Below are 21218 nucleotides of genomic sequence, written 5' to 3' on the forward strand. Positions count from 1 at the left end.
GATGGAAAGGCTTTTAACATTATCCGTAGAATAAGGTTTCTCCTTCGTATGAATCATCATGTGTTGGACAAGGTTGCTCTTGACAGAGGAAAACTTATCACATTCCTTGCATGAAAAGGTTGCTCTTTGTATGAGTCCGAATGTGGATGACAAGGCTGTTCTTTCGATAGAAAGACTTTTCACATTCACCGCAGGAATAGTATTTCTCCTTCGTGTGAGTCCGAATGTGATACACAAGGTCACACTTTCGGGAGAAAGACTTTTCACATTCATTGCATGGATAAGGTCTTTCTTTCATATGAGTCCGAATGTGGATGACAAGGCTACTCTTTCGAGAAAAAGACTTTTCACATTCACTGCAGGAATAAGATTTCCCCTTCGTGTGAGTCCGAATGTGATACACAAGGTCACACTTTCGGAAGAAAGACTTTTCACATTCCTTGCATGGATAAGGTTTTTCCTTCGTATGAGTCCACATGTGATTGACAAGGGTGCTCTTTAGAGAGAAAGACTTATCACATTCATTGCATGAATAAGGTTTTTCCTTCGTATGAGTCCGAATGTGATGGACAAGGTTGCCCTTTAGAGAGAAAGACATTCCACATTCATTGCATGGAAAAGGTTTCTCATTTGTATGAGTCCGAATGTGATGGACAAGGTTGCACCTTAGAGAGAAAGACTTTTCGCATTCATTGCATGAATACGGTTTTTCCTTCGTATGACTTCGAATGTGACTGACGAGGTCACTCTTTTGAGAAAAAGACTTATCACATTCATTGCATGGATAAGGTCTTTCTTTCGTATGAGTCCGAATGTGACGGACAAGGTTGCCCTTAATAGAGAAAGACTTTCCACATTCATTGCATGAAAATGGTGTTTCCTTCGTATGAGTCCGAATGTGGATGACAAGGCTTCCCTTTGTAGAGAAAGACTTACCACATTCATTGCATGGATAAGGTTTCCCCTTCGCATGAGTCCGACTGTGACATACTAAGTTGTCCTTTCGAGAGAAAGACTTGTCACATTCATTGCACGAATAAGTTTTCTCCTTTGTATGACACCGAATGTGACGGATGAGGTCACTCTTTTGAGAGAAAGACTTGTCACAATCATTGCACGAATAAGGTTTTTCCTTTGTATTAGTCCGAATGTGACGGAAAAGGTCACTCTTTTGAGAGAAAGATTTTCATATCCATGACAGGAATATGACTTCTTAGCTATGTTTCGACTACCTGTGCATGATTTCCCATCTATAATGAACCTTGTCCTCGCTTGACTCACATTTCTCTTCTGCCTAGTTCCTCCGAAGTTTTCCTTAAGAATCTTATTTCCCTTTTGCCCCACCACTTGTCTTTTACATAACAGATGATTTAAACTCTTGGAGGAGGTGGGCTGGCTAGAACTAACAGTCTCCCTTTTTGAAGCAAGACTTTTGAGGGGCATATCTTTTCCGATTGACAAAGTTTCTTCCTTCACCTTCTTTCCTTTCCTTGAACGTGATGCTCCAATTTTTGGTTCAAGGAGTGCAAAAAAGGCTGAGGCTCTTTCAGGAGCAGGGAGCTCTAGAAAAGAATTTCACATTAAAAATAAGTAAGAGATGAAATCTGTAACTCTTTGCCCTTATTTATAACAGCCATTAGACAGATATCAAGGTAGCCTCTTTGACTGACCTTTAGGTTAGATGCTTTCAAGGCGTAAGTTTATTTTTAAGGTGGTTTCCAAATGATTCTTCACAAATTGAGTGGTACTTCTCCTCAGAGAAAATGTGCCAAGTTTGGCATGTTAACCTCTAGTATCTACTCCAGAAAACAACTCAGTGCAATTTTACATGAACAGAAGTAATCATAAACTCGATTTACCTATGGCATGCATACACATAACATTTAATTGAAAAATTATCATTATTATCAAACAAAAAAACTTCCTCGAATTGCAAGGCTTAAAATATGCAAAATACAAAGTCACATTAACAACAGAGGCCATAAGGTAATTGAGGCTCACAAACAAATCATTTCCAGCTTAATTAATCATTGGGGGAAAATAGATGGCCAAAAATAAATGGTTTACTATATGAAATTATCTTCAAGAACAACAATTATTAAAAAAGAAATTTTTGTATTGGATAACCAACCACAACAAAAGCATTAAGTGAACACCACATTTTCTTTGGGGCGACTCGCACTTGTCAGAAGAAACTTTTGCAACCACTATACCTTGCAATATTATAAAAAATATTTAAAGTACAAAGGCATGGTGTATAAATGATCTCATACATAGGTTAACATTAAGGATGGTATGATCCAATGCCTCATATCAAAATATCCGCGGATATTGCCCTTCATCAGATAAAAAGCAATATGAACAGACTAGTTAGATAGAATGTTAAGACAAAATGCACAATACTACCACAATGTTAATAAAAGGCTTTCCATGCAAAGAGGAACTGCATTGAAAAAACTATACAATTCGTAACTCATCAGTAGCCTTCCCCCACACTACTTCCCAACTCCATCCTAGGGCCACCTAACATCTTCCGGTTTCACTAGCGGATCATGTATTCCAGATTGAATTGACTAGAGATTAAGTCTTGTAAGCAATCACAGTAAAGCCTGATTCATGAGTGACTCTTTGAGAATGTCTATTACAATTCCTCACTTTCAATTCTTGTCCAGAATGAATTTTCATAACACTCAAAGTATATAAAATGTGAATCAATGTACTAAGTACCACTAGAGCATCTTATTGAAAAAAATAAACCTAGCAGTTATACGTTATATTACCATACAAATAATTCAAACTTTTCGTATCCACCCTGAATGATGGTGATGCCCTCTACTTCGCTGTACCACCTTTAAAAATTTTGAGTAAAGCTAAGTGTTGAAGTCTTAGCTAACGAGAATAAGTAAGCATAGTGTGGTCACCCTGTGTCATTACTCTGCAAAAGAAAACCTTCTGCACAAAAGGTATTGGGTTTAGTCTTTTTTAACCAAATCAGATTTTCACCAAATTTCCCTTCTTCCATGATTAACTGTTAGGCCTAGTAAAGCACAGTTGCCAAGATCGCAAAACAGTGAATTGGATGGGGTGTGTATCAAAGCCAAATTGTACCAGTAAGCCATAACTGGACTACACTATTTTCACTCATTTCAACAAATTACATGTTTTTTATGTCTATGTGCGCAATAATTGAAATAGGAATTGGAATCATACGCTAAGTATTCTTCACCACTGATTTATTGGGAATTGTTTTCAATTAATGAGTCTCAAAGGCTAAATTGTTAGGTAAGGTATGCTGGAATTCCCATATGAATGCATATGGCTACAAATATTGGTTTATATCATTCAAGCATGGCGAAAATTTTGCTAGACATTAGCCAACCTGATTAAATTCTTCAGTAGAACTATTAACATAAACTAAAGAAAGGTTACATGGTTGAGAAATTATGATGCAACATCCTTCAAAGGGGAGTGTCCACCAATCGGGTGTCAGAATTCAATAGAATTTTCTTGCGTTATACAGTCCATTGGGAGCTGTCCTTGAATGAGATTCCTTTGGGTTTTATAACCAAATAGTTAAATCTGAAATGCAGTTAAACATTAACAGGTCAAATGTATTCATGCATAGGAGCCACTCTGCAGAAAATGAGCGTTAGTACAGCGGTAAACCCATTACCAAGCGGTTAACTCAATGTTGCGTATATGCAAAATTATGGAATCTTAGTTCTTAGAAATATCCTACACTTCAGCATAATATTTTCTTCGGTTTACTGACATTTTGAAATATCCTAAAGTTTACTGTTTTTTGTCAAAAGTTTCATAAAATTATTTATATTTTTTTAAATTTGAAAATTACCTTTTTCAAAGCATTGATGTACTACAAATTTTAAATGATATATCCTTAAGATTAACTGAGCAACTTTTTCTCTCACAAGGAAAATACACGATCTTCGGGTGGCCGACTGAGCTCAAATTTTCCGATTTGACAGATCATGGCTATCAATTCTAGATGCCGAAGGAAAACAGCGCACCTCTCGTAATTTTTCATGAAAAAAGCCATTGAAAATCGTAAAAAAGATGAGTCTACGTCGGATATACGTGTTTCCTATCACTTTCTTCTGGACATTGGTGGCTGGGTGGTCGAATGCTAAAGTAGGAATTTGGAGTTCGATCCTCTCCTTTTGTTTTCTTATCTTATTTACCTCAATAAAAATATTTTTTATTAATTTTTCTCAATAATAACGTGCTGAAAAGGGTAGGAAATGAAGCAAGGGCTATATAATAACGTTTCTAATGACGATTTTGTTTTTATTTGTTCTCTCTAGGTATATTAGGATATTCCGAGTGTAAATTGACTTCTGTAGGGGTGGGGACGGAATAATGACATTCAAGTTAATAAATGGGAAGGAAATCCACCCCATAGATGGATTATGATTTAAATGGGAAATGGAAATGGATCAGCTTGGGGTAATTAACAGAATGAAAAGTGGGCAGAAACCCGGCGTCGGCATTATGCAACCCTTAAGGAATGGCGCCAAGGGGGCAAAAGTTTACTGTCCCATCCGACAGACGGTGCACTGCACTGCTGGTTTAATCCACATTACATGCATGGATTGAATGCAACGACTGCCCTGTATTTTTGACGGAATACTCGCATCATTCACGGCGGGGTACGGCAGCGGAAGGAATTTTTTCTCCGCTTGTTCGAGTACTATCCTGAACTTAGCAAACAAAGAATTTCCAGGAGTGGTCAGGTAGTGTACTGGTCATCCACGTCCAAATCTCGGTAAATAATTTAAGAGCATTTCGAAATTCAATCCCTGTATTCTGTGTGGTATTCAGAGGTTGTGAGTAAACAAAGCAATGGGAGAATGTCATTGGGAATTCCTTATGGTCATGTCTACACATTTTAGATTCAACACTTCATCACTTAGTTCAGCAAAATTGTTGCGCACCTACGTGGAACCGGTACACAACAAAATCATTCGCTGGAAATGTTACTTAGTTGACATTCAATCAGCTTTTCATGCATTCAATTTTAGAGACGATAGAATGACAGGTTTATAAACATATAAGTTGAAGCAGGAGTATGACAGAAGGTGTAGTTCCTTATGCAGGCTTCCGCGGGTCGATGAGTATGAAGATACGTCTCTTTCGGGTAATACACCGCGTGGGTCCATTGTTCTCGGACGACAGTTTCGCCGGCGTTACAGTCGGCTTCACTTCACTGACCTGAAGAAGCCGACTGTAACGCCGGCGAAACTGTCGTCCGAGAACAATGGACCCGGTGGAGCGGTTTATTACCCAAAAGAGACGTATCTTCAGAAGGTGTAGTGTTGCTGTGGTCGAACCTTTTTACCGCATTTTTCTCAGTGCTTGCCATTCCTTCTTCCCGCGCTTAGATGGTTAATTCTAAGAATCAGCGTTCAATTGGGTAGATATCAGTTAAATCGTCCTCTGAATTGCCTCTTTATCACTCTCTCAGTAATCATATTAATAATATTTCAATATTTTTTGGTTGGTTTGTTGTCACAAAATTCATCCAGATGAAAAAGTGAGGAAAATTTTACGCCTCAGAAGTAAACCTTGGAAGAAATGCGAAGATGGTAACTGAAGAATATTAATTAACATGACAAGTAGGGTATAATATTTTCTAAGCTTAGCAAGTCCAATAAAGATTACAGTATTAAAGATATGGATGATTTCAAGGGTACATCACGGCTGATGAAATAGTGGCTGCAGTGCTAGTACTTAGGGAGGGAAGTAATGCGGTTGTACTTAAAATATGTGAACTCACCGAAGAAGAATATAGTCATAAATGATGGTGATATTCCTCTGCCTTAGGATGCTTTTAAAATACATTCAAACCTGCTTCAAGGCAAGCCACAGTTGAAACCAGTAGAATCTAAAGATCAATCATCAAGTTAACACAAACATCCAGGTAAAAGATACAGAAAGCAAACCGGTATCCTAAAGTCAAAAATTAAGAGTAACTTCCATTCGAGCCCCAAATGTCTTTAAGAGTAAAGCAACAGAAACACTCATTACTCAGTATGCATGCCATTCAGCAATTGAAATCATTCACTTATTTATCAGTGAAGAATCACTTGAATTATTTTTGAAACATTCAAATGAGTATGCTAGAGAGAAAAATAACCATATTTTTACTCTGAGAATGGCAGATTTAAAATAAATTCATTGGGATACTAATACTGTCGAGGTGCAATCCATTACTGCTCACTAACTAGTACATGACAAATCAAGAGGGCATGTCTGTCCTAATAGTGAGGTGATGTATGATACGGAAAAGATTTCATAACATTCAAAAATATCTGCATCTCTCCGATGATTCTCAAATTGACAAAAGTGAAAAATTCAGGCCTTTTCTCAGTAGACTAAATTAAAATTGCATTCAGTGTGGAATTTTTCGAACAAATTTTTCCATTGATGAGCAAATGGTTCCACATTTCGGGCAACACTAAGCTAAAATGCTCAACTGCAGGAAACCAATTAGATTTGGTGGTAAATTGTGGTGTCTAGCCTCATCTACAGGCCATTTCTATCAGTTTTTTCCCATATCACTGTTCTATATTTGTTGAATTTTTGTAAGTCTCCAAAACATCTAACCATGTATTTTTATAGTTTCTTCACCAATTACATTCTGTTGGCAACTCAAAGTGATAAGGATAATTTTGCAGTAAGAACAGAAGGAGAAAAACGAATGGGAAACTGTGCTGTTATGTCTTCGAGAGATTTGGAAAAAAACCAAAAAGGAATTTGAGGGTTTCCATTTGACAAGTGAAAAGATATTCTCTTGGTTCGATGGCATGATAATTTTGTCGTCACCGTTGCATCAAACTACTGGAATATTGAACCAATAGTAAGGACGAAAAGGTATAACCGGAGGCAGAAGAAAAGAGAACAAATTCCACAACCAAATGTCATTAACGATTACAATCAGGAAATGGGAGGGGTAGAAATACATGATAATTCTGCAGCATGTTACCCTATCCAGATTAGGGGAAAAAATGGTGGTAGCCTCTATTTATAAATGGGCTCTCTTGTGCAATGGTGAATGTGTGGCGATTTTACATCATGGTCATGGGCAAAGCAATCCTCAGACTTCCAGTCTGAGATCAAAAAATTGTATTGAGGCAAGAAGTACTTTCCAATACAAAGACTGGTAACAATTGGCATAAAAAGCGGTGCGCATACGTGGGATGCCCTAGGAAAAATGACATACCCAAGCATGTCCGTCAATACAAAATAGGGCATTTCATCCAAAGGAATACTGATAAGTCCCAGTAGAAACCTAAATTGTGCAAATAATGGACAACTTTTGGGAGTTTATAGTGCAATGTTTATCTTCACGCAGAATGTTTTCACACATTTAATCATAAGTGAAGGCAAAAAATAAAAGAAGCAACCTAAGTTAGAATATTTGATTGTTCATTTATATTAATGTAGTTTTCCCAGCGCTGCATAAACGCAACATTATGTAAATCATTTATCATGATTAATATAATAATGTTTCATGCGAATTCATCTTGATTCGGCCTAAATAAACTGGGAAATAGAAAAAAATTAAAGTTGAAAGTTCTACATACAGTCTGGGGAGTATTGGGTTAAGGTGCCTGGTTGTAACACCAAGGATTTGGGGTCCAGGAACACATAAAAAAAATTCTGTTAACTTTATGGTAATATTGAAGAATAACAGGCCTATATAACATAAGCAATAGAAAAATGCATAAAAAAAATCCATGTGAGATTTGCAAAATTTGATTGGATTCTGAGATTCAGTTTTTTAATATTCCCTTGTCAGAATTAGTTACAAGTGTTTTCAATAGAAAGTCATTTTCAAACACTGAAGAGCACTCACCCACTGCCTCCGTCATAGACTCCATGGCCATTGCGCGATTTTGAATCAGCTCCCCACTCTCCATACGAGAAGGCTGAAAGTAAGCAGATTTCACATTTACCAACAACAACTGACATCTCTAAAATTATTTAAAATAATGAAACAATAATCTTCACTTCTAATGAATCTCTGGCATGAGAACAAAAAAATATGAAGTGACAACACCAACATTAATCACAAACAATATCTAATTATTCCCTTCTATCCTAAATACTAAAATATGCACCCCTCACAGGGAAAACAAGAGGGTAAAAAGAATAAATTAGGCGAGGGACAATTATTTTGGGGCAACAGGATTTCTTCACAGTTAGTACTTCTATTCTTGACTGGGGGATATAGAGTACTTCTTCATGAATCTTCTTAACTTGGGGGGGATCAGGGATGCAGACTCACAAAAAATATAGGGGGGCCAAACCAGGGATCTTGCCCCAGGAAATTTTCTAAGTAGAGAGTTTTATGTTTTTTAAGGATTATAAAGAGTCATATGATCAACATTAGAATCCTTAGAACTCCAATCTTGGTATCTGGACACTCCGGATAAAATCGACAAGCCTGACACATTTTTTCCTCACACCCATAACGGATTTTTGAGGGGGGTCGGGCCCTCTCAAGCCCCATGGAGTTGGCGCCTATGGGAGGGATGTAATGTGGGATAGCTGTTTAACTTATTGGCTCTCATTCATTCATGGGGATGACCTCCTTCGCTGGCTGCTGTCGGGGTCGCTGCATCTTCTTTCATCATGGGCTGAGAGAATATTTAATTCAAGGCGTTGTGGGTTGATCTTATTCCTCTTGGCATGGGAAATCTACCATTCTGTTCTCCTATTTCCTCTACTTTGCCACTCATCACTTTTCAGTCTAACCTCCAAGATTCTCTTCTCTCTCTAACTCTCCTCCACATGACAGGCATGACACCTTCAGCTGACCAGCATAGCCTTTGGCAATAAAATGAAGCCAAGGTCCATGTGTCTCCATGAGCTGAAATTCGTCCATATGTTATAACCCAGAAAGGTTTAGATTTTTGGGGATGAGGCAGGTGGGGGAAACCAGGAATGAAGCAGGCTTTCTTAGAAACCTCACTACGGGGAGGGGGGTTTGCCAAAGCATGTCCTCATTTTGTAGAGTGAGGGGGTATAGATTCTGTCACCCTCTATCCCCTGCTAATAGGTGCTGTTTGGAGGGAGGGGTTGGGGAAAATGTGGACATTTCACTGGTCACGTACAAAACACAAAAAAAAACAGGAATCAGGAATGCAGGGAGTCGTGGGGGGAGGGTGAAACACTTTATAATTGAGCCCATTCATGATTCACTATGCCCACAAACATACTCAGTCAACACATTGCATCAGCTCTTTTTCCCTCGTCAACACCGATTTTAAGTTACCCATAAACCATGCCAAGTGGCATCGGTTACAAAACCTTGTGCCCAACTTTGAAAATAATGATTAAGGTTTCGAAATCTGGGATCAAGTAGCCCATGTTTACAGAACTTGAATTTCAGCATTACCTCCAAATATCACTTTCATCCATTAATTTAATTGAATGAGAATTTCATGCATACCTCAGTGATATCAGTCTCATTGGAAGATAGTTCTCTCTTGGCTACAACCAGCAAAGAGTCAAGGTCTATTACAATGGTTTCTTTGCCATTAGAATCCACCACTTCACCTTGGGAAGATGTTGACGCCTGTGTCTGCATTTGAGTCCATAATCAGCATCATTAAAGACAGGGGGACAGAAATATAGAAACAGCTTCGTGAGTTTGCCAAAAAAATTATGGTTCTTATTAATAGCATATATATGTACATACCAACCATAATTCACTTTTGTAGTATTAACATGTAAACAGCTTAAGTGTAACATTTTTATGCACTAAATTGTACAATAATCTACCATAGTTTTTGAAAAAAACACTCATCTTATCAAAAAAATGGTAGGATTAGTATCAATTAAGAAATCACTACTTACATGTGAATGACTATTAGTCTAATGCTGGAACGTGTGACTGAAACTTGGGTGTAATTTGAATTGATTTAAGATGTTTTTGCCACTGATTACATTGACTTAACTTCTGCTCATGCAAAAACTATATGTATTCTGTGGATTTCATTAGCTAGATGAAGAGTGATGATGATTTACATATCGGTAGGTCAATGTTGTTCCATTTGCAGCATGCTGCAAAAATGAATGAATTATTGAATCAGACTGTCCTGTTGTGAGATGCAACGAGTTTTTCATTTCCCCTCATATTTGAGTTGTATACTGTAATAAATGTATACATACAACAAGCTCCATCAAAATCAGCAGATGGAAAAAATAATTATCCATCTCAACAACCAACCTGGTCTACCAACATCCAATACTCTTTTCAAAAATGGTAAAGGACAAATCCTGAGTCCCCTTCATAATTTCCTCTACACAGTTCACACAATATCCAAATCTGATATAATAAATATATGCCTTACATTAATTCTTTTTTGGGAATAAATTTTCTTTGGAAGATACGACTAGAAACTGCATGATCAATTGATTTTGTAGAAATGCAACCAACCACAGCCAACACAAGCAAATTTCATTTCAAATTTATCATTCATAATGAATGCTTTTGTTCATTTTGTACGATTTCACCAAAGAATCATGACTCAAATGATTTGGTGTAGTTAGCCACACTATACTCGGTGATCAGTTGATCATCACTTCACGAGCACTGAGTGTGAGAGTACCAATTACTACAATAAGCAACATGAATGTCACTTGCTTTCCTTCCATATGGAGTATGTCTCTTTATGGAAGCGAAGCTTGGACATTGACAGCAGCAGAGAAGTCTAAAGGAGAAAGCATTTCAAATGCATTACTACCAAAGAATGACAAGGTCAAAGGGGATCGACCATGTACGTAACAAGGAAAAGCTAGGAGAGAGAGAGAGTGAGAGAGAGAGAAAAGATAATTTTTCCAAAAACCCTTAAAAAAAAGATGGAACGGCTTAGTTGGCTACATTATGACACATAACAGTGAGATGAAAACAATTGTAAAAGGACAGGTGGAAGGAAAGAAGGGCAAGGAGCGGCATTGAATGAGTTTCATAGCCCAGGTCTTCAAGGATGTAAAAGAGAAGAAATATGTGGGCTAAAAAATGTCTAGCAGATAGGAGAGCTGCATCCAACCAATCTTACGATTGTTTAGTAGCAATGATGCTCCTTCCTTCTGGTTTGTGTTGATCAGAAGTGAGCATCGTACATATATCTATGTTCACAAAAGTGGGAAGAGTCAGAGCCCTCACCTGTTCAGTGATCAAAGGTGAGTAATCAGAGAAGCTGTGTGCCCCCAACCTGTTCAGTACAATTAATAACTCATTTTGAATATCTTCTTCAAGAACGACACACAGGGTTCCCACTCTAACTAAATAATAAAATTCAGTTTTTTTCCAGACATTCATGGTCTAAATGTTGTCAAATTCATGGTCAGTTGATTCACCATTTTAGGCGGGAACACTGATCAAGTGAAAATCACGGGCCTCACAGTAACTAAAAGTTTAAGAAACGCAAGATTCAGTGAATGCAAATGCAGCAATATCAGTGTTATCTCTTACGACATGACCTATAGTTAGAAAAATACAGTGCTTGCTTAAGATTGTGAGTGAGAAAATAGAGAGAGCAGCATAGCAGGGAAGTTAAGAAGTGTCTGAAATTTCACCAGGATTAATGAACACCTTCCTTACTGGCCTTCCAGATTCGGTGAAGCCTTGTGATTTCATGGCACATGGGCCATTACTTCTACTTCGAATATGTGCGCAGATAAATGCATGACTGACCTTGAAATAAAATCCACGCATAGATTTCTCTTTTGATCCCCCAATTGTAGTTCTACAAACAAGTTTGTGAGATTTTTCAGGTTTCAAGACAAAATTCACCGTTTTTATAGTATATGACATACCATTGTTTGTCAAACGCAGTGCTGAAATCTCTCCATACGAGTATGTGTTCCGAATGGCTGATATGAGGCTTAAGCAGCAGAGAAAACAACTGCGTGATGGAAAAAGTGATGGGAATCCACAGAATAAAGGTTATCGAAAAAAAATTTTGCTCGACGCTCACTTCAGAGCCATCACTGTATTCAACAAACAAGAGTGATCGCTGATGTGATCAATCAAAAATGATGAATAATGATCGCTTGAATCAGTCTTCAGTGATATTGGAATATTCCATGGAGGACTGAAGTTATGTAGTAGCAAAACTGCACTTAACAAAGGAAAAGTACACTCACCCAGTCATCCATTGCCAATGGGTCTGAGACATCAGTTGATGTTATGGCTGGATCTGTTGTGTGCATCACAGAATAATTACCTCCGCTGAGACGGTCTTCGTCCTCCTCTTTTAGATTAAACTAGAAAACAATGCTGAGTGTCAATCAAAGAAGGCAAAAGGATAATACATGACAATAATAATGCTGATGTTCATTAATAATAACAATAAAATCTCATTTACATGAAAGCCAAAAGCATGTTTGTGTAAGATTTTAGTGACCTACTACTATTAAATGGTTCACATGACTAGTTTATTCAGCACACCTTGGTGTGGAATGCTTCAGCATTTGCTAACCAGAGCAGAAGCGGTAAAAGTCTTCACTTTCCAACCCAGAGGTTTCAGGTTTGCATCCCAACTGGTTGGCTTTCCCCCATCTAGGTCTTGTATTAGGCTCTAGATATATGCCTGCCCTTCAACTTGATCGTTTCAACGTAGAGGACTTAAAAGTCCTGAATTTTATCGATCAACAAAGATGAAACTATTCTTACCATTCCTTTAAGTTTATCTTAGAATAAGGCCATATGCTCAGTCGACATTAAAGGATCAACTGACCATTGATACGTCATCAGCACCAACATAAATCTATCTTGCCAAAAATGTGCCATAAAAAACCATACATACGGTCAATTTTTAACTAAATGGACCCAACATGAACTAGGGCACCTGAACAAGCCCTACATCCTACATAACATGGCAGCCAAATTTTTTCTGCTGATCATTACCAATTATTTTACATTTTAATGCATATTAAGGGAGACTAGCTCATATGAACAATTTTAAAATGTTTCGAAACACAGCAGAAAGGTAATAGGTATTACTACCACATCATATAATTGAATGGAATGAATAACAAAATTTTCTGAAGTGTAATATGTACAATGGCAGAAAATATTAACGCACAGCTCATTGGTGTCTGAAAGTGGACAATTGAGGATGTCATTGACATGTCTTCCCAAATTTTGCCCAAATAATACTCTCACACAACTGGAAATTTCAAAAGCTCTATGCCCCTAAAGCCGGGGAAATAATCACATTCATTGCATTATGAGGATGAGCAGAAGATCCAGCTGCACATATTCTCTGAAGTGTGATTTGTCCACGACTCACCTTTGATGGAGTTCACTCTAGTCGGGAAATCTGCAAACACAGTGAACATAATGGGCATTGAGACTCCTTCAGCATATTATCTTTTCAGTGGTATAATGTGTAAAGTATTAAGCAACGTATCAGAGGTTCCACGTATCAAGCCTCACATGAATTTTCCCTTGAAATGAGGGAGGAAGACTAGCCCACGACACATTGTACCTGCAGCTAATGTTCGGAGCCTTGAAGCGAGGCTATATAAACTAAAGCACTTTAACATCGAAATATACCCTCACTAAATGCTTGACTCATTCTCACTTCTTCAGGATCCAGCCACCAATATTTCTGACACGTATCCTCCATGATAGGTTTGAGGTTATCATAAAGCCAGACCCTTCCCATTATCTGTCACTTTTTTGTTGAAACTATCCACAGTCCATTCATGGGGAAGTGAGACAACCTCGGCAAGAAAAATAGCCCCATAGATCAATTATGTATATGATGAACAATTTTGCCTAGTTCATCCATAATAGTTATATAGGAACTTTTCAGTAGGTTGTACAATTGCCTCCGTTTCTTAAGGACCCACATAACATCATTGTTCTACCAGTGAAACTTTTACAATCAATTTTAGTTTTTACAGAATATATTAGTTGATTAGTTGGCGTAGAATTTTTCAAAAGTATTTCCATGAAACGTCAATGTTTTTTATTATAAGCTTTAGCTACGAAGTCAGTGTACAGTTAATTAAGCCTCTCGACAAATTTAATGAAGTAGCATTCATCAAATTAATTAATATTCCTTCTTCATTTTGCAAATGAGTCTACTCCCATTTTTAAGGTTCCAAAAATTACTATGTGATCTCTTAAAACGTCAATAATATAGATTTGTTTTATCAAATTAAGAAGGCTGACTGCCTAGAGGCCTAATGTTTTATTTCCTCTCACAGACCTGTCAACTACTTGTGTGATTGAGTGAATTGCTTGCGCGTTAAGTAGCATCATGCTTATTTCCCTATTATTTAAATTCGGATTGCAGTGTATGAATCCCAATTTAGAGATGGTAGATTACGATTTCCCTTCATCATTAATACACCTTTGCTGTCTCTCAAAGTTAATGCAGATATTATATTTTATTATTGATAAATAATATCAACTATGGAGTTTGGAGGTCTATAAAAAGAGCAAACAGGTTGCAAAAATTATTCCATCATTACTTAAACCATCAATAATTTTTTATTAGCTGCATCAACTTAAGAAGGCTCACTACTAAAAGAATTAATAAACGATTTATTTCCTTTCATAGACTTGTCAACTACTTTATTATGTAATATTATGTGAGAACTGATTCAGCATTGGAGTTGACTCTGTTTTCCTTCTGTTTTGTTGTTTATCGAAGACCACACTCTCTCTATTTAAATGCTTGTTTTTCCATGGGTGGCGCTGAGTAAAAGTGATTAAGCTACTATAAAAACTCTGCCACCTGTCCTATTGAATCCATTAGTTTTATATCCAGGAGAAAAACCTTAATTGTTGCTTATATACCCTCTGTAAGCCAATTCCCTTTTCCTATGACCCCATCTGCATCCTGAAATTTATGATCGATTTTTGCCCTCCTGTTTTCAATGCTACAGCAATTAGCTACTTTAAAGTTGATGTCAGATTTAGTAGACTGACTTTCGGTTTATTCTTTTCCATACTTGTGCTCTAGGTTGAAGAATTACAACGGAAGTGCTCATATCATTGATTTAATTGCTATCCCTAGACAATATCTTTTGAAATTTTTGTTTATTTTCTGCATTTCACTCCTAAGCTAGTTGATCTTTAAAGTTTTGTAATGCAGATTACCTCAGAGGCTACTTTTAGTTAACCCTTCAGCTGCGGGAGTTCTTGAATTTAGCTACCAGCTTGAGCAGGAGTGAGCCAAGAAATATTCATCCCTCTAGCCTGACCCAGCATCATGCAGGGAGTGAGCCCTTACAACCCAAGTCAACCCTTCTCTCTTTCTTACCAAGGGACATTTGTCCTATTGTATCCATTAGGAAAATTTTTCCACTTGTCGACGGCATATTAACAGTGTGGAGTGGAAAGGAAACAATATTATGTGGGCATGAGGATTGGGAATTCCGGGAGGCACACCCTGCTGTGAGGGATGGCCTTGGAGAGTTGAGCACCCTTAGAAGTCCCTACGGAGAGAGAAAGTGCAATTGGACTCTAAAAAGTTTGCAAAAAAATTTGGGAAACTGGCAGAGATTGTCAAGCAATGGTCACATGTTGGAAAACGTTTTTCCTGCAGCAGGCAAACAGGCCATTTGAAAACATGCTCGCAGTCTAAGGGTTCAAATTCTTCAGACATTAAAAAAAATCAGCACTACATTTTCTGGAGTCATCTGCAAAGATTATGTTGATATTCTGTTTGTTCCTTTTAAAAATAAAATTTACGATAATTTTGGATTCAAACCCTCCTAGAACATTACCACAACTACTGCACACAGCATAGACTGACACGGCAATGGGAACACTTATGGTAGATATAAAATAGCCAGTCCAAATATGAATCTAAATATAGAGAAACCCTCGCCACATATCCGGTAAGAAAACACCCTGATGGCATAACATGAGTGTGAAATATTTCAGTGTACTCCACATGCTAATCTTAATTCTAATGGGGTTTATGCTCCTGGAGTTTCACTCCAGCTTCGGTGGCTTCCTATTCTCTCCTTTTAAGCTCTTGGTGGCTTACAGGTCAATATACTAACCTCACAAGTTTTTACCTATACCACCCCATCAGTTAAGCTTGACTCCTGGGTGTGTACATGCTTTTGAAAACAATAGTACTAGGTAGGCATCACTAATGAGGACTAAGTAAGTATTAATAAAGTGTGGGTAGAAAGCAAGGGTTATGTTAGACACATGTAACTATCATATACATTATATGAGGTGGAAAATTAAAATATTAGTGAACCTAGAAAGAAATATTCAGTACAAATGAAAATGACATACAATGTATCATTATATTTTTAACTTTACTCACCAATGAAAGGCCATTGAGCTACATGTGAATGATTCTTCATGGCACATAGTACACAACATTAATGTTGAATGCATGAAAGTCACATGACACATTCCCATGTTACCAGTGAGACAACATAAGTATGCTGGGATCAAAGTTGTGATATCATCAGCCTTGAACTATAGTCCTTACACCAATAATAAGAATGTGGCTTGGATGCTACCAATGCACTGAGTATTTGCAACATGATAGTCAAAGAGACAATGCCAAGGATACAAAATTCCATCCTGAAGAGGCTTGATTTATAATGTCATTTGTAATCCATTATAGTAAAAGATTAGCTGATATGAGAATTTAGTGTAGAGTGCATGAGGCCAAACTGAGGATCGTTGACCAGTGACGATGAGTGCATTATATGTAAATGGTTTTCAAAAATGTCCACAGGATGGCAAAAGGGGATATAATTATTTTCTCAAGATCTGAAATAGAGTGCAGTAAAATCCTTATTATCTGTGTACCTATTTTTTATAGATAGAATTTCAAGAAATCCACCATGAAATTGTCTCCTGAAGTGAGTTACTAAACAATGAATGCAAAATTACTGTGGTGATGTATTTCTTCTAATGAGGAAATCAAGGCATGCCATTGAAGACAAAGTTCTGACTATATATTTGTACTAACTACATGCATTACTTGCTCAAGACTATAGATATATGTTCCTATAAATATCATGTTATGTAAACTAGTATCAAGAGAGCAGCATATTCCAGGCTATAGGAATTCAGGCAAATTCTGCATCATAGAATGACATAATTGGGAGCTGTGTCACATCCATGGTCATCAATATAGTTGATATAGTGAAAATTATACGCTTCTAAGGAGAATTGTGGCAGTCCACCAAGGCCCCTCCATGAGACGTGTGACATTTCTCTCAGAAGATTAGTGTTATAAGATTGAGTCATATGCAAATAGGTTAGAGTGGTTACTTTTTGTCTCATGTGGTACAACTGATGGTCACATAAGTGTGGGTGACTTCGCATAGAAATGACTAGTTACACTGGGCAAAAGTAATTTCGTCATACAACCTAGTTAATATCTACAAATTAAGGTCATTTAACTCAGTTTTCTTTGAGGATGAGAATATAGCTTACCAACATATTAGCTCTGGATTGATGGGAGTCTAGCACAGGAATGTATATTTCAGTAGTTTGGACTGAGTGAATGAGATGTGAGTTGCCTTCTATCACATCTTGAATGCAGTCTTTTGTGTCAGCAGAAGATCCAAACTTGTCAACAGCTGCCTCCTCTCCTTGGACACTCTGTGGGGAGAGTAACAATTACAAACAACTCACCCCATTCAGTGTCAACAAAGGAAGCATATTCCTAACCTTGATGAAACAGAATTTTTAATGTGTCATTTAAGCTATTGCATAAAAATTGAGAGGTGTCCTTTAATCAATAACTCAAAAGCTAAACAGCTACTGAAACCAAATTATGCAGGAAGACACTTGGTGTACTGACTCACATCTTGGCCCTATTTTAACATCCTTGGGGCCATGGAATCAGAAAATAAATGTTTGCAGCAGTGGTGTCTTAAATATGAATCTTTGATGTGGAATATGTTTTTGATCCATTTCTATTGATATTGACCTCTTGTTTATACGTACTTAAAAATGAAACCTGGGACAGAAGAGGTAAACTTCATATGTTGACCACTTTCTGAGGCAAAATGGTATGAAATCCTCAGTCTGATCTTGGAAGAGAGAGTTGAAGGGAAGCGCACAACAGGAGAAGAAAATGTCCATTATCACAAAACATCATAGATGGGGCAGCAGTTAGAGATACTTGGGACCAATTACAATGGTCAAGAGAGCATTGCCTGAGCAGCCAATGCACTGCATTGTGTGCAGCATGACAAAAAAGATAAAGAAGACCCTAAGGAATTCTAACAGCTCCACATCAATAGTCTGGTGGATGATAGATATTCATTCTGCAGATTTTTTAATTATCAAACCTCATCACTCAGTAAAGTAAAAAGTAAATACAGCTAGCATGCTTTTTGAGCTCTGAATTGAGTAGAAATAGTACTTAACCAAAGAAATCTGCAAGTTGAAAATATTTCAGAAAAAAATCTCAAACAAATATTTCATTGCATCATCAAATATGCAATTTCTGACCTCAAACTCAAAATACGAATAACTAAATCAATTTAAAAAATGTAAAACTATTCCATTCCCCAAACTATAGAATTAGGTACTTAAAAATCAAAATAGTGAGAATATCCAGCGCAAATTTTACTCAAAACAACTTCCTCACCAACCCCGACAAAATGGAGCATATCTTATGGCTAGCCAGAACTGTGAAGACTATTAAATAGGATAATCATCTATATTAATAAAAAATGTAATTTAACACATAAGACATGTTTTAAGTCCACTACACATCTTAGCTAAACAAACATAAAAACAACCAGGGAAATCCATAACACCAAAATTTAAAAAACGGAATATAATTTAAACTACAAGATTAAAAAGAAACTATTTTTTACCAGCATAAAGAAAAAACTTGTAATTGCTGCAGCGATATAGATGGGTCTAGCAAATATAGCGTACTGAAATTACACAAAATTGGTGCACACAAATATAAGTAAAATTATAAATTTTGTAACTAAGAAACTGACGAACAAAATAAATGGATTGATACATAAATGATTATTCACATCCATTTTCTTCTTTAAAAAAAAATTACATTTTGATTTTTAAAACGTTTTAGTACTTTTTTGCAACTAGATGTTAAAGTATCAAAATAATTTTCAACACTGGGCCACTTATAAATTTATTTTACCTATCACATTTTAATAAAAAATGCCTTGAGAATGGAAAATAAATGTCATAACCGTTAGCAGGTATGTTATTGCAAATAAGTTACACCTCAAGAATTCATATGGAAATATAAACAAGAATTCAAGTAAAACATAATATTTTTCATCCATTAGAGCCTATGCATATCCACGGATGAATAAAATAATCTACAGAGCTATCACAGCTCATGCAAAGCAGAAAAAATGTAAGAGATTTTCTTGAATATTTTAACATGCTCTGCTTACCCAAGCGAGGATTTTATACTGGACTATGTCATAGCTTCGAGGGTAGATTGCCTTTTGAGTAGATCATTTGCGACTTGAATTCCCCACTTTGTTAGCCTGATTGTTTAACAAACAAGTATTTGAACCGAGCAACAAAAACTCTTCACGTATTACCACTGAAACACCAACTGCAAGGCAAAAAGCACTTCGCATAGAGTCACAGATTCAGAAACACAGCCTCCGGGCAACTGGGCTAGTTTCACTATTCCGTCAACCTTGTACGACGGCCTTTAAGGTTCCCTATTATTATCAATTATTCAATAAAATGTTCCATTTACTTTTTATCTCTGATTTAAGTACTTTTAAAAATAAAGTTAAATTTACCACCTTCTAGCAGTCATAAAATACTCTATTTCTCAAGTTGTGGCATCAAGTGAATAATCAATCACAATTTTGAGTTTTATCCAATAACTACTACAATAAGTTGAGTCCGCATACAATTATCTACCTAGATTTCTCACTGCTATCGGCACAAACAAAAGACTCTAACTTTACGTTCTGGAAAACAATGCATGCACCAGTCTTCAAAAAAGAAAATACGTAGGTACTCACCCTAAAGTAAATACTCCCACAAAATTTTCTCAGTTTTTCGTCCGATTCTAAACATATCTTTTTGAAAACACTGAATTCCGTGAGCTTATTCAAACAAAATGGGCACAGGGTGGTAGGCAGGCCATCTCCCACAGCAACCTAACATAGCAATCAACACGCTTTACATTGAGAGAATCTGGAATTATACTCATAACACGGAATAAAGAAATCAATATGAAATAAAAAATCGATAACAGTTATCGTGCTACTTACTTCCAAACCGAGTAAACCATGCAGGGCATCCTTCACAGTTACTCTGCAAGCCACGTTTGAAGTGAAAATGTTGCAAAAATAATCATTTTTCTTCATGCAAAGTCTGCACTGCGTGCCCTCGAAACTCCTTTCAGAAGACTCCGAATAATTCCCTGGTAAAGCACTCATGTTTTCACAGCAACAACTCAAACAATCTTTAAATCAGTTCTTCATCAAAGATATCATCCACAAACCACGCTCAAAAATTTCCAAATGCCTAATGCATTACTATCATTTCTATGACGTACGGCAATGGAAACACTTTAGACTACTCACGGAAAACGGAAGAAAAAAGCTGTCATTGAAATATGACCTGAAGAAGAAATCTTATTGATACGGAAGACAGAAAATTTGTTATGGAATTTCATGCCTTTTGACACCATAGTTTGCAGTTTACACCAGAACAGGCAAGGAAAGGTTACATTAGATTTCGTACATTAGTGTCGTGATCTACCACCAGAGTACCACATATACAACAGGCCTACCATCGAAAAATGACGAAAACTTGCAATCGCAGGATAAAATTATATCTTTGAGCTTAATTGTATGAGCCGTTGAATGGCTGTTTTTAAAATATTTATTTTTATTATTGAATAAATAAGTTTAGAATCCATTTTTTGACACAATTGGAAATAACCATGTGGCCGCCACATTGGGCTTATTCCTTTTTGAGCTACTTATTACGCATTTAGTAACAAATACTTGTTACTCCACCATCAATAAAAGAATCATTGATGAAGTTTATTTGAGATTTTCATACATATTATGAAATGGAAATAAATTAGTCTTCGAACAATGATATTTGGCCTATTCTACAGGCACGCGATCCGCGGATGAAATGGCAACTACAAAACCCCCATTCTACACCAATCTTTGCTTGCAATGTCATATATTGATAAGTTACGCTACGTACCCGG

At 36.8% G+C, this 21218-nt stretch overlaps 1 protein-coding gene across 3 annotated transcripts; it reads right to left on the reverse strand.

Annotated features, from left to right (window-relative positions):
- Window positions 1-893: 893 nt before the first annotated feature.
- Window positions 894-20673, reverse strand: LOC124172006. Of its 3 annotated transcripts, none has more exons than XM_046551403.1 (7): window positions 20263-20673; window positions 20011-20148; window positions 17465-17632; window positions 12178-12297; window positions 9476-9601; window positions 7877-7949; window positions 894-1562 (listed from the first exon to the last, which is right to left on the reverse strand). In XM_046551403.1, exons 1-7 carry the CDS (start codon window positions 20428-20430, stop codon window positions 991-993), a joined length of 1365 nt encoding a protein of 454 aa, XP_046407359.1. In that variant the 5' UTR covers window positions 20431-20673; the 3' UTR covers window positions 894-990. The 3 variants fall into 3 exon arrangements, with proteins under 3 accessions (XP_046407359.1, XP_046407358.1, XP_046407360.1); XM_046551402.1 differs by having other exon boundaries at window positions 9476-9607; XM_046551404.1 differs by lacking the exon at window positions 20011-20148 and having other exon boundaries at window positions 9476-9607.
- Window positions 20674-21218: the final 545 nt, after the last annotated feature.

The sequence above is a fragment of the Ischnura elegans genome (genome assembly GCF_921293095.1).
Source record: "Ischnura elegans chromosome 13 unlocalized genomic scaffold, ioIscEleg1.1 SUPER_13_unloc_1, whole genome shotgun sequence".
Lineage (NCBI taxonomy): Eukaryota > Metazoa > Arthropoda > Insecta > Odonata > Coenagrionidae > Ischnura > Ischnura elegans.

Excerpts from the sequence above, each read along its gene's own strand:
- LOC124172006 (XM_046551402.1), bottom strand. The coding sequence starts at position 20,430 with ATGAGTGCTTTACCAGGGAATTATTCGGAGTCTTCTGAAAGGAGTTTC. Across the intron at positions 17,633-20,010 it reads GTGGGAGTATTTACTTTAGG|AGTGTCCAAGGAGAGGAGGC; the intron begins GTGAGTACCTAC and ends CTCTCCCCACAG. Across the intron at positions 1,563-7,876 it reads GTCTATGACGGAGGCAGTGG|AGCTCCCTGCTCCTGAAAGA; the intron begins GTGAGTGCTCTT and ends ATTCTTTTCTAG.